This window comes from Pteronotus mesoamericanus, unplaced genomic scaffold (assembly GCF_021234165.1).
Source record: "Pteronotus mesoamericanus isolate MK-2021 breed Mesoamerican mustached bat unplaced genomic scaffold, CSHL_Meso_final scaffold_36, whole genome shotgun sequence".
Lineage (NCBI taxonomy): Eukaryota > Metazoa > Chordata > Mammalia > Chiroptera > Mormoopidae > Pteronotus > Pteronotus mesoamericanus.
In genome coordinates, this window is record NW_026555313.1 from 25,346,457 (window position 1) to 25,358,522 (window position 12,066).

Consider the following 12,066-nt stretch of genomic DNA (forward strand, 5'->3'; position numbering starts at 1 on the left):
GAATTATTTCAAGCAGCTTGCCTTCTACATCAGACCTCAGATAGCTGGTAAAGTTTCTGGGGGCCCATCAGATTCAGGGCCATACACAAGTTGTTCCCTTTGCCTGGGACCTCATCTTTGCTGATCAATCCTGACTCATCTTTTAAGTCAGCCTAGACATTGCTGCCTTCCAAAGGCTCCCTGAGCTAGACTAGAGTCTCCTCTAATTCTATGTAGCCCAGTTACAACAATTATAATTTAAATATTTGTTTTTGCACTTATTTTTTAATGCTTACTCCCTTTGTAGCTATAGGTTTCATCTCAGGATAGGGAATTATTACATCTGTCTTGTTTCACTAGCATCTAGTACAGTGTCTGACTGACTGACTAACTGAATGAATGAATGAATGAATGAAGTGAATGGAGTGTTCAGATAGGAGATCAGGAAAGGCTTCCTAGTAGAACCAGCACAGAGAAGAAAATGGTTATGTTTGGAAACTTCAAGAGTCATGGACCTGGAATAAGTGAGCTGAGATGTATCTTCTCTTGCAGTTCTCATCATTCAGGCTTTCTTTTCCTTTCTAAACATCATTGACTCAACCCAGCTCCATCTAAACTTCCCCTCGGCCTCGTTTTCTGACTGGGGAGAATGGCTTTCACCCAGGTATCTCAGCTTCTCTTTCTGTTCCATTTTCTAACCAAGCCCACTGTCCCTCCAGTCCACTTTGCCACTACACCCTTGGATTTATGTAACTGGGTAACTGTGTGATACTATAAAACTAATTTTCAGTTCTCCTTGGGCAATGAAATGACTGGAGCTTTGCAGTTGGACTAAACAGGCAGAGGAGAACACTCTCACCCCATTCCCAGCACCTTCTTAAACTCAAAGCACAAGTATTCAGCCCTACTTTCAAGGGCTCAGTAATAGAGGACTACAGCAAAACCCAAGCCAAATGCCAGTCAGTCACAAGAAGAAACTGAAAAACAAAATCTTTCCTCTAGGCAAAGACAAACTCCCTATTGCATTATGCCTTCCTCCTAATAGACTTTACTGGTTCAGTTTCCCTTTTGACCTTCCATAGGACTCTGTCAACACCTGTTATCTTGGTCACAGATTGGGAGATGTGGCATAGCTCTTCCTGACAACTCTAGGTACTCTAAGACAGAAAAGCAAAAGGGAGGTGCCCCCTAAGGTTTGGCTGACCACTTCCCAATTTTGCAGGTCTCAAGCAGCATGAAACTGAAAGATCAAAAGAGAATAAAGAGAAAAAGTGTTCCGGAATGAGTATGTGCATATGTGTGTAAGGAGAGTGGGCCAGGGAAGGAGGGGATCATGTCTAGAACACTCAAGAATTTAATATTTGATACAATGAGAAAGAATAACCAATGTTAAATAATAAATAATAGGCCCCATTTGTTTGGCCTTTACTGTATGCTGTGAAGTGTTTGTACCCAATACTTCATTTAATTTTCAAAGCAACCCAATTATGTAGGCATTTATGTGACCATTTTACAAATGGGGAAATGGGCTCACTGAGTCACACAGCTCATGAGCGGTCAGGATCCAGGATTTAGAGCCTGATGTCCTTCCTTTGAACTTCTACTTGCAACTGTTTTCCTGGAGCTTGAGATCAGAAAGAAAGGGATATTGGTTTGTGGTGTGGCAGAGGGCTTGAGATTAGACATAAAGAATGTTCTGAGAAGGAGAGCCATTTTGTTGTAGTTAGGGTAAGTAGGCTTGTTAGAGTTCCTCCTCTGAGGGCGTTTACATTTAAGGTGAATGGATGCTTCTATGCTTGGCTGGTTTAAGGGAAAGATTCTGTGTTCCCAGCACAAGGCTGGCTTGTTTGAGCTAACTGATGTCTCACTGGGGTACAAGACTGCCACACATGAAACTGTTAGATTACAGAAGATAACACAGGATGCATGCCCACATGGGGCTGGAAGAAAGCAAGGGTTATAGCCAGGCAGATGCTACTGTGGTTAAAAGCAAGAGCTCTGTGGTCAAGTGGACTTGTGTTTGAGTCCCTGCTGGCTCTCCTGATTGTATGACCTTGGGTATGTTACTCAACCTGTCTAATCCTCTCTTTGTTAGGCTAAGAATAGAACCTACTTTGGAGGGTTGCCATGAAAATTTTTAAAAAGATGATACATGTAAAGTGGTTGGCACAGAACTTGAACATAATAAGGATACAATGAATGGGAGTTGCTATAATAATTGTTACTGTTGAAGTCCAGAGGCAGGAGAGAGCAGTCTGAAGCTGAGTTGTATGTTAGTACCTAAGGAAGTCTTCCTGGGAAACTCTGTCCTGTTGTGTTCTGAATCTTAAATAGCTGCTCAGGTAAAATCTAAAGGAAAGAATGGGGACAGAGGTAGGATTCACATAGTGACTTCAAATTTTCTATCCTAAAAAAAGAAAAAAAACTAATTTGATCTAGTTTGATCTGTGGTTTAACTAAACAAGAAAGGTGATTATGGGGGAAGAGGTAGTGGAAAGAGACGAGGTCTTCTACCCTTGTTTCCAAACCCAGAATTTAAAGTGACAGAGAGAGCCTCAGAGACCTTAAAAAAGAAATCAGACACACAGAGTTCTTTTGCTTCCTTCTGGGATCTCATTGGGGTGAAGGAAAAGGGACCTGGGAATATGGCTGGGGGCAGTGCTGGCGAAGGATGGGGGATAGAACATGAAACAGGGAAGTCAGGAAATGTGGGTGAGGCCCTAATGACTGTGGGATAACTCACGTGGGAAACCTTAGCTTTAAGGCTGGATTGACATGGGTATCCTCTCAGTTTCTAGACTCCTGTCATCTCTCTTGTTAGTCTTGATAGCTCAGTGGGGGAAGCTCTCTAAGAGAAAAGACTACTTTGTGCAAATCCATTATTCTCTAACAGTCTGCCTTATCTTCCTGATGAGAACATCAACTCCTTAGGGGCCACGATGGTTCCCCAGGAAAAATGCTGTTTGTTTTATATCCTCCGTCCTTAACCTTCTATCAAGTACCAGCTAGCAACTCCTTCACCTGGGAGGGAGTATCACCTGGCTTTTGTTTCAAAATGCAAATTTTCAGGGGAGTTTTCCCCTCTAGGGAGCTTAATTGACTAGATTTAGGGACCAGGTTTTTGTTGTTGTTGTTGTTATTGTTGTTGTTGTTTTAACAAGCAACCAGCTGATTTTTTGGTAAGGCAAATTAAAAAAACAGAGTTATATGATCTCTTGAATCCCTTTCAGTCCTAAATTTAGGCAGCAGAGTATAGTAGGAAAAGCCCTGAGTTGGTAGCAAGAGGTGGATTTTGGTCTGACTCTTACCCTGCAGTTAAAGAAAGTCTGGCTCTGTTATTGGTGCTTTCACAGTACCTGTGTGCCTGGGTACCTGCTGTCACCTTTGGTACTGATAAGAACCTGTGCTGGGGAAGACCTAGAAGGGAAGCAGGCTGCAGAGCTGAGTATTCACTTATTTGTAATCGAGATCTCAGAAAAGAAATAGGGGGACATAGAATAAACTGAAATGATAAATGGATATCAGGGAACAAAAGGTTTCAAGCATCCCCTCGGAGCTTTCTCTTGCATGGGATTAGCAAGACACCATAGATCTCAGCAACACCCATTATACACAGGTGACGCTTAAACCCAAAGAATGTTTTAAACATGCCGAAATCACACAGCTAATCAGAGGAAGCAAGAATCTAGATTCCCCTGCCTTCACCAAGTTTTTTTTATTGGGGTGCATGGCAGGTTAGTTCTATTTTTGGGGGGCCTGATGATCAAGCTCCAGTGTCCTGACTCGCTGTATTTTCTCCAGAATGGCCTCAAGCCTATCATTTGCCTGCATCTGCTCAGACTATTACAGAGAACAGGGAGAGAAAATGGGGGTCCGGAGAGGTGGGCAAGACTGAGGAAAGGCCCTGAATGGAGGAAGAGAGAGAGGCTGGAATGAAAAGGAAAGCCACGCAGGAGCTCACAAAATGTGAGTGCTTTGAGGGCTGCATCCAGAGATGTATCCTGGCTTACCAAGATCTCACAGCCCAGGGATGTCAAAACAGGCAACAACCTTAGCTCCCCTCTCCAGACAAGGGCAGTCCAAAGATTGAGTGAGATGTGAGGCCTGATTTTGCAGAAGCATTTTGAAAATCCGCTTAGTCAGAGATACTGAAAGGCCAAACAAAACCCCTATAACACCAAGTCCCATTATTTCATCCACGTGGCACAAGAACAAGCAAAAAAAAAAAAGAGGGGCGGGATTAGAGTCACCCGCCCCGCCCCTGCCGGGAGGAAGGGATTTACCCAGAGAACCAACCCCTAACACCCGCTAGTGGGACGCGGCAGTAAGGGAGGGAGATTAAGAAAGCCCCTTTCCCACAAAGCCGCTGTGCAGTGGTCCCCTCTCTCCTTGGGCCGCTGCTGGAGTGCGGGGAGCTTCCGCGGGCCCTTTAAAGGCCGAAAGGTGCGCGGTCTCTTTAAGGCTTGTCGGGACGAGGTGGTTTCTCTTTTCTGAAGGAAGTGACGGGGCGGGGGGGGGGGGGGCGGGTAGTGGGGGGGGGTGCTGTGGGAATTGAATGAAAAGTTCAAAACAGAGCCTCTGAGTGCAGAGTCGGGAGCTCTGGGAGGGCCGAGTCTGCCTTGCAACCGCTGCGGGTACGTCGCGGGGTACAGCCTACGTGTATCCGTGCCACGTCGCGGGAGGCTGGCAGCTGAGCCCCCCAGGAACCGCTCCCAGGAGCCCCCAAAGTAGCCACTAACTTTGAGCAAAGTTTGTAGCGCCTCTCCCCGCCCGCACGCTGCGTGCCGGGGCCCGTAGAGGGCCGCGGTGGCCCACGGGGATGCGCCCTTCAGGCTGTTACGGACTCCCTAAGGCGTCCCCTGCGCTGCTGATGCTGCTACCGCTTCTGGTACCGCTACTGGGGGCGCCGCGCGGCGTGGGCGCGGGGGTGGGCTCGCCCGCGGAGCTGCGGGTCCGCGTGCGGCTGCTTGACGGCCAGGTGACAGAGGAGAGCCTGCAGGCGGACAGCGACAACGACAGCATCAGCCTCGAGCTGCGCAAGCCCGACGGCACCCTCGTCTCCTTCATTGCCGACTTCAAGAAGGTGAGGCGCCCTCACTCTCCGGGGTGGGACCTTCGAATCTGTGTGCCTCGTGTCCCCATCGCACTCAGGCCTGCACACCTAAGACTGGGGCCAGGAGAAGGACGCGACTTACACAAGTTTACATAGGGCTCTTCTCTACACCTCTTCGCCTTGGTTCCCAGTGCCCAGACCTCGTCCCATCCTTCTCCCCAGGAACTACTATGCTGCTCCCTCGGAGTCCCCCTTCCAGCCTTTTACCTCTTACTCTGGGTGCCCAAGACCTGACTCACTCCCTGGCCAGCCCTTTCCCCATTTCTTCTTCCAACTCTCCCGAAGACTCCCAGAGGAGTAGACCCTCTTTCAAAAGTCAATATTAATGACCCAGACTTCCTCTTGGAGTAATTTCTGCATGCTCTTACTGGGGGGCGGGGGGACTCCAGGGCCAGGAATCAAAGGTCCAGGCTCTTGCTTGGTGAACTAGGGCAAGTCCTTTTTCTTCTCTAGGCCTTTTTTCTCACCTGTGCACAGGACAGTGAAGTGGCTCCAGGCTTTGCAGCCCTGACATCTTGTAGCCTGTGAACCACCTCTCCTGTTTCACTTTCCTAGGCTAGGCGGGGAGGGCCGTGCTAGACAGAACTGATTGTCCCTGGTCTCTCCCAACCCTAGGAGAAGCTACCTCTCCTTTTCAGTCTGGAAAGCAGGGTGACCTGGGGAGAAGCCCCAGATTAAGTTCACATGCTCTTGAGAGAGATGCCACCCCTTACAGTGCCTGGAAGGAGGGCTGGCCAACCCTCATGTTTTGGCTCTGATTGTGGGAGGGTAGCAGAGACTAGCCTCTACTTAGTGTGTTAGTAAGTTGTGGAGGAAACCAGAAGGTGGACTTGGCCCCAAGGTTGGGGGGCGTGGAGAGTTGAGATGTTGCGAGTTTCTCAGTAAACAGGCCTGGAAAGGTGGTGCCTAACAATGACCCAACAGCAGGAATCCTGAAGGAAAAGAGGGTGAGTGAGGTGTCACCTGTTCTCCTAGACCAACTCCCAGCCTCTCTCCTGATAAAAAGAGGCCCTGTTATGTTTCTGGGGGAGTGGGCAGGAGAAGCCAATTAGATAGCTGGGCAGCTGAGTTATGCCAGGGCCGTGGGACCATTGACTAAGCCACCTCTTTCTCCTCCATCTTAGAGTCTGGGAGCTTGAGAGGAAAGGGGACAGAGCTTGGGAGGCAGCGAGGGACCCAACAAAGTGGCTATAGATAGCATGGAGGACTGAGATCCAGTGGACAGTGAAGGCTTGACTGCTCATCTGTGCCAGGACTACTCAACTGTCATTGACACAGGACACGGGTGGACCATGAGAGATGGGGGGGGAGGATGAGTGGTCAGAGTTGGGAAGACTTTGTGGCCGTTTCTTACTCAGCAGGCCCCAGATAGGTTCTCAGATTCAGGTATGGCCAGGTGAGTTTGTGTGTGGTGAGAGGGAAGCTGATAGGACCAGAACACCTCCTTCTTCCCCACCTGAACTCCAGGACAATTTTGTCAAGTGTGTTCTTTTCCCAGAAAATCAAATAGTGGCTGGATCCCTCAGAAAGCAGAGATCTAATCTTTCCCTACTGCCTTTGCCCTTGAGAGTGAGCCTCCCACCTTCCTGCACAATGTCCCTGTTCTCTGAGTTGGAACCTTGGAGAGAGACTTCCCCCATCCCTGGGACTTCTCCAGCCGCCAAGGCTGTGGGTAGGATATCAGTGCAAGAGTCAACAAGTAGGGTTAAGCTTTTATAGCATCTGGCTGCAGCATGAAATATGTTATTGCTCTTCCCTGTGGGCAAGGAAAGGGGAGACTGAGGATTGGGGCTGAGGGTGTAGTAGGAGCGCTGACTGCCCAGCTGGAGACTGTTGCTGATTGCAAGAGTCCCATTGTAATTCCCCCAGTGGTTCAAACCTCCACCCAGATTTCTGAAGTCCTTTTCAGGTTAGCTTCTGACCCAGAAGCTGGTGTTTCACGCCTGCCCCAGCATCTCCAGTTTTATCACAAGGACAGAAATTGGGGGTGAAAAGTTCAGAAAGGGAACCAGCTCTCCAAGATCCCCTCCACCTCCTGTTTTCTCAGTTAACATGGGGCAGGGTGGAATTGGGAAAGGTAAGGTGGCGAGGTGGCCTGTGTAATAGCCTTCACTCCCACCCCAGTCCAAATACTTCTGGGTAGATCTCTCTTGTTGCCTGCTCAGTTCTCTGGCCTGTCTAGAAGCAATGGTTTTTCTTGTAGGAAAAAGAGGCCTGGACATGGTGTTTCTTTTGTTTCATGTACCAAGTCCATTTGTCAATGGATTTGCAGTAAGAGGTTTGGAAAAATTCCCTGGCTTACTTGGAGATAGTGACATTTGCCATTTTATCACCTTTGGGAGATAGTCCAACCTATTTCCCAAATGAGACAGTGTCAACCAACTTGGTCTAGTGTCAACCAAATGAGACAGACCCAATTTAACGTTGGGAAAACTAGTTGATCTCTGAAAGCCTTCGTTTGTTCATCTGCAAAATGAGGGTAATAATGATACAAATCCCATGGTTATTGTGAGAACCAAATAGGAATGCATGCGAAATAGTCACTATGTATTGGCTATTGTGTTAAGAGCTCAAGAAATAGAAGCCATTAACTTTCATAATTGTGTCTCACATAGCATCACCTCACGGAACCTCCCTGCTAAGTTTGGGCTCGAAGAGAATGAATGCTGTATCCAAAGTCACATTGAGCCTGGAGGAAAGTTGAGTCCCTCACAGTAACCTTTTTTTAATTGCCATGCATTAGAGTTCTCTGGAAACAGAAACATATAGAAACAAACATACACACACATATATAGATATATAGAAAGATTTTTTTCAAAATCATGAGGTATTTTATTTATATTTAAAAATTTTTATTGACTTTACTGGGGGTAACAATGGTTAATAAAATGATACAGGTTTCAGGTATATAACTCTATAATACATCATCTGTATTTTGTATTATGTGTTCACCACCCAAAGTCAAGTCTTCTGTCACCATTTACACATCCCTATACCCATTTCTACCCCCCTCCACCTCCCTTTCCCTCTGGTAATCACCATACTGTTGCCTGTGCCTTTGAGGATTTTTATTTTATCTTATTTTATTATTTTATTTGTGCTTAATCCTTTCACTTTTATCACCTGAAACCCTCCTCTCCTCTTAGCAGTTAGTCTGTTCCCAATCTATGAGTCTGTTTCTATTTTGTTCATTAAATTTCACATATGAGTGGAATCATTATGGTACTTGTCTTTCTCTGACTGGGCTATTTCACTCAGCATAATGTTCTCCAGGTCCATCCATGCTGTTACAAATGATAAGATTTCCTTCCTTTTTAAGGCTGAGTAGTATTCCATTGTGTAAATGTACCATAGCTTTTGTATCTACTCATCTACTGATACACACTTGGGCTCCTACTAAATCTTGGCTATCGTAAATAATGCTGCAGTTTACATAGAGGTACATATAGTCTTTTGAATAAGTGTTTCAGATTTCTTTGGATATATTTCCAGAAGTAGAGTCTCTGGGTCATAAGGCAATTCCATTTTTAATTTTTTGAGGTAACTTCATACTGCTTTCCACAGCGGCTGCACCAATCTGCATTCCCACCAACAGTGCACTAGGGTTCCCTTTTTCTATGTCCTCACCTACACTTGTTTGCTGATTTATCGATGATAGCCATTCTAGCAGATGTGAAGTGATATCTCGCTGTGGTTTTAATGGGCTTTTCTCTAGTGATTAGTGATGGTGAGGATCTTTTCGTTTGTCTATTGACCATCTGTATGTTCTTTTTGGAGATGTGTCTGTTCAGGTCCTTTGCCCATTTTTAAATTGGAATTTGTTTGGGATTTTTTTGGTGTTGAGTTATATAAGTTCTTTATAAGTTGAGGATATCAACCCCCTATCAGATGTGTCATTGGTGCATGTGTTCTCCCATTCAGTAGGTTGTCTTTTCATTTTGTTAATAGTTCCCTTTGCTATGCAAAAACTTTTTAGTTTGATGTAGTCACTTTTTTATGTTTTCTTTTGTTTCCCTCACCTGAAAAGATATATCAGAAAAAAAAAATAATGCTTCAAGGAATGTTCGAGACTTTACTGCCTATCTTTTTCTTCTGGAATTTGTCTGGTTTCAAGTCTTAAAATTAAGCCTGTAACCAATTTTGAGTTTATTCTTGTGTATGGTGTAAGAAGGTGGTCTAATGTCAGTTATTTTGCACTTATCTCATTTTCCCAACACCATTTATGAATAGACTATCTTTAGCCCATTGTGTTTTTGCCTCCTTTGTCAAATATTAATTGACCATGAAGGCGTGGGTTATCTCTGGGCACTCTATTCTGTTCCACTGATTTATATGTCTATTTTTATGCTAGTACCATGCTGTTTTGATTCCTCCAACTTTTTTCTCCTTTCTCAAGGTTTCTCTGGCTATTCAGCATCTTTTGTGGTTCCACATAAATTTTTGCAATATTTGTTCTAGTTCTGTGAAATACACCTTTGGTAGCCTTTTTTAAAAATATCTTCACCCAAGGATATGTCTTTATTGATTTTAGAAAGAGAGGAAGGGAGAGGAGAAAGAAAAAGAAACATCAATCAGTTGCCTCCCATACATGCTGTGACCAAGGATCAAATACAACCTTGGCATGTGCCCTGACTGGGAATCAAACCCATAATCTTTTTGTGTACGGGGACAATGCTCCAACCAAATGAACCACCTAGCCAAGGCTACACCATTGGTATCTTGATAGGAATTACATTAAATCTATACATTGCTTTGGGCAGTATGAACATTTTAATGATGTTAATTCTTCCTATCCATGAACATGGTATGTGCTTCCACTAAATTTGTATCTTCTTCAACTTTCTTCTTCAATGTCTTATCAAATTTTTCAAGTACAGGTCTTTTACATACTTGGTTAAATTTATTCCTACATATTTTGTCCTTTTTGATGCATTGTGAAAGGGATTGTTTTCTTTGTTTCCCTTTCTGATAGTGTGTTATTTGTGTATAAAAATGCAACTGATTTCTGGATATTTATTTTGCAGCCTGCTACTCTACTGAGTTCATTGATCAGTTCTAGTAGGCTTTGGTGGAATTCTTAGGATTCTCTACATACAGTATTATGCCATCTGCAAATAATGACAGCTTTGCTTCTTCCTTTCCAATTGGATGCCTTTTATTTCTTCCTCTCATCTGATTGCTGTGACTAGGACCTCCAGCACTCTGTTGAAGAGTGGTGAAAGCGAACATCCCTGCGTTGTTACTCATCTTAAGGAAATGATTTTAGTTTTTGTCCACAGAGTATGATGTTGGTTGTGGATATGTCACAGATGGCCTTATGTCAAGGCATGTTCCCTCAATTCCCAATTGCTGAGAGTTTTTATCATAAATGGGTGCTGGGTTTTATCTAAGGCTTTTCTGCATCTTTTGATATGATTATGTAGTTTTATCCTTCATTTTATTTATGTGGTATATCATGTTTATTCATTTGCGGATGTTGTACCAACCTTGCATCCCCAAAATACCAATAAATCCCACATGGTCATGGTGTATGATCTTTTTAATGTATTGCTGATCTGGTTTGGTAATATTTTGTTGAGGATTTTAGCATCTATGTTCATCAGGGGTATTAGCCTATAATATTCTTGCTTGGTAGTGTTTTTATCTGGTTCTAGAATTTGGATAATGCTAGCCTCATAAAATGAGCTTTGAGTCTTTCCTCCTCTTGAATTGTTTAGAATAGTTTGAGAAGAGCTTCTCCCAGTCGTGGCCTGCTGGGCAAAATATCCACCCTCCCTTCCAGGACAGAGTCTCTTTTTATAGGATGCTAATAGTAAAATCATATGGTGAGAAGCCATGTAGACCACCATAAGAACAATGCATTCCTAAGTTAACAAATCCATATCCCCATCTTTTAACGTGAATTGTTATCCATATTGATTGAAACATCACTGATGGTGAAGCCTCCACAGTAACTTTCAGTTCCTTTTATGTTTCTGCAGTAATGGTTCTTCAAACTCAAGAAAGTTATGGCCCATAGAGCTGGAACTCTAGTCAATAGATCATGGGTTCGTCATCCTACTTGCTGCAGCTACGGCCACCGCAGACCGGTCCTGAGAGCCAGCACACTCCCAGCTCAGTGCCCATTCATTCCCCAGTGCCTGGTCGGCCAATTTTTAGTCATTATTTTTTCAGATAGGTCTTCATCCCCTAGTCTCTCTTTTCGTTCTTGATGTGGATGTTGTTACATATCCCTATGATGTGGATGTTGTTATGTTTCTAGTTGTCCCAAAGCTCCCTTTAACTATCCTCATTATTTTGTATTTTTTCTTCTTTTAATTAAAATATTTAATCATTTATACTATTCCAGTTGTCCTAATTTCTCCAACTTTGCTCCCCTCCACCCAGCCCAACCTCAACTCCCCTAGTCAATCCCCACACCATTGTCCATGTCCATGGGTCCTTCAAATATGTCCTCTGACTAATTGTTTCACCTGCTTTCAACCAGTCCCCATCTCATCCCTCCCCTCTTACAGCTGTCAGTGTGTCCATGTTTTGACACCTCTAGGTTTTGTGGGGTTTTTTTTGCTCATTAGTTTATTTTGTTCATTAGATTCCACTTATAAGTGAGATCATATGGTTATTTGTCTTTCCCTGGCTGGCTTATTTCACTTAGCAGAATAGTCTCTAGTTCCATCCATGCTATCACAAAAGGTATGAATTCCTTCTTTTTTTACTGATGTGCAGCATTCTATTGTGCAAATATACCACGGCTTTTTTATCCACTCATCTACTGATGGGCACTTAGGCTGTTTCCAAATCTTAGCTATTTTAAATAGTGCTTGCTATGAAAATAGAGGTGCATATGTTATTTTGAATTGTTGTTTCAGAATTCTTAGGATATATTCACAGCGGTGGAATTGCTGGGTCAAAACGCAGTTCTATTTTTAATTTTTTGAAGAAATTCCATACTGTTTTCCATAGTGCCTGCACCA

At 44.1% G+C, this 12,066-nt stretch overlaps 1 protein-coding gene across 5 annotated transcripts in view; it reads left to right on the forward strand.

The window, feature by feature from the left end:
* The first annotated feature begins 4,533 nt into the window (after window positions 1-4,533).
* OAF (out at first homolog) overlaps window positions 4,534-12,066 on the forward strand; it is a 33,410-nt gene continuing 25,877 nt past the window's right edge. For all 5 annotated transcript variants that reach the window (XR_008530775.1, XM_054592454.1, XM_054592455.1 and 2 more), the window contains exon 1: window positions 4,534-5,062. Coding sequence is in view for 4 of the 5 variants with exons in the window: in XM_054592454.1 (XP_054448429.1) it covers window positions 4,799-5,062 (264 nt within the window). In the remaining variant the exon portion in view is untranslated. The remainder of the gene's footprint in view (window positions 5,063-12,066) is intronic.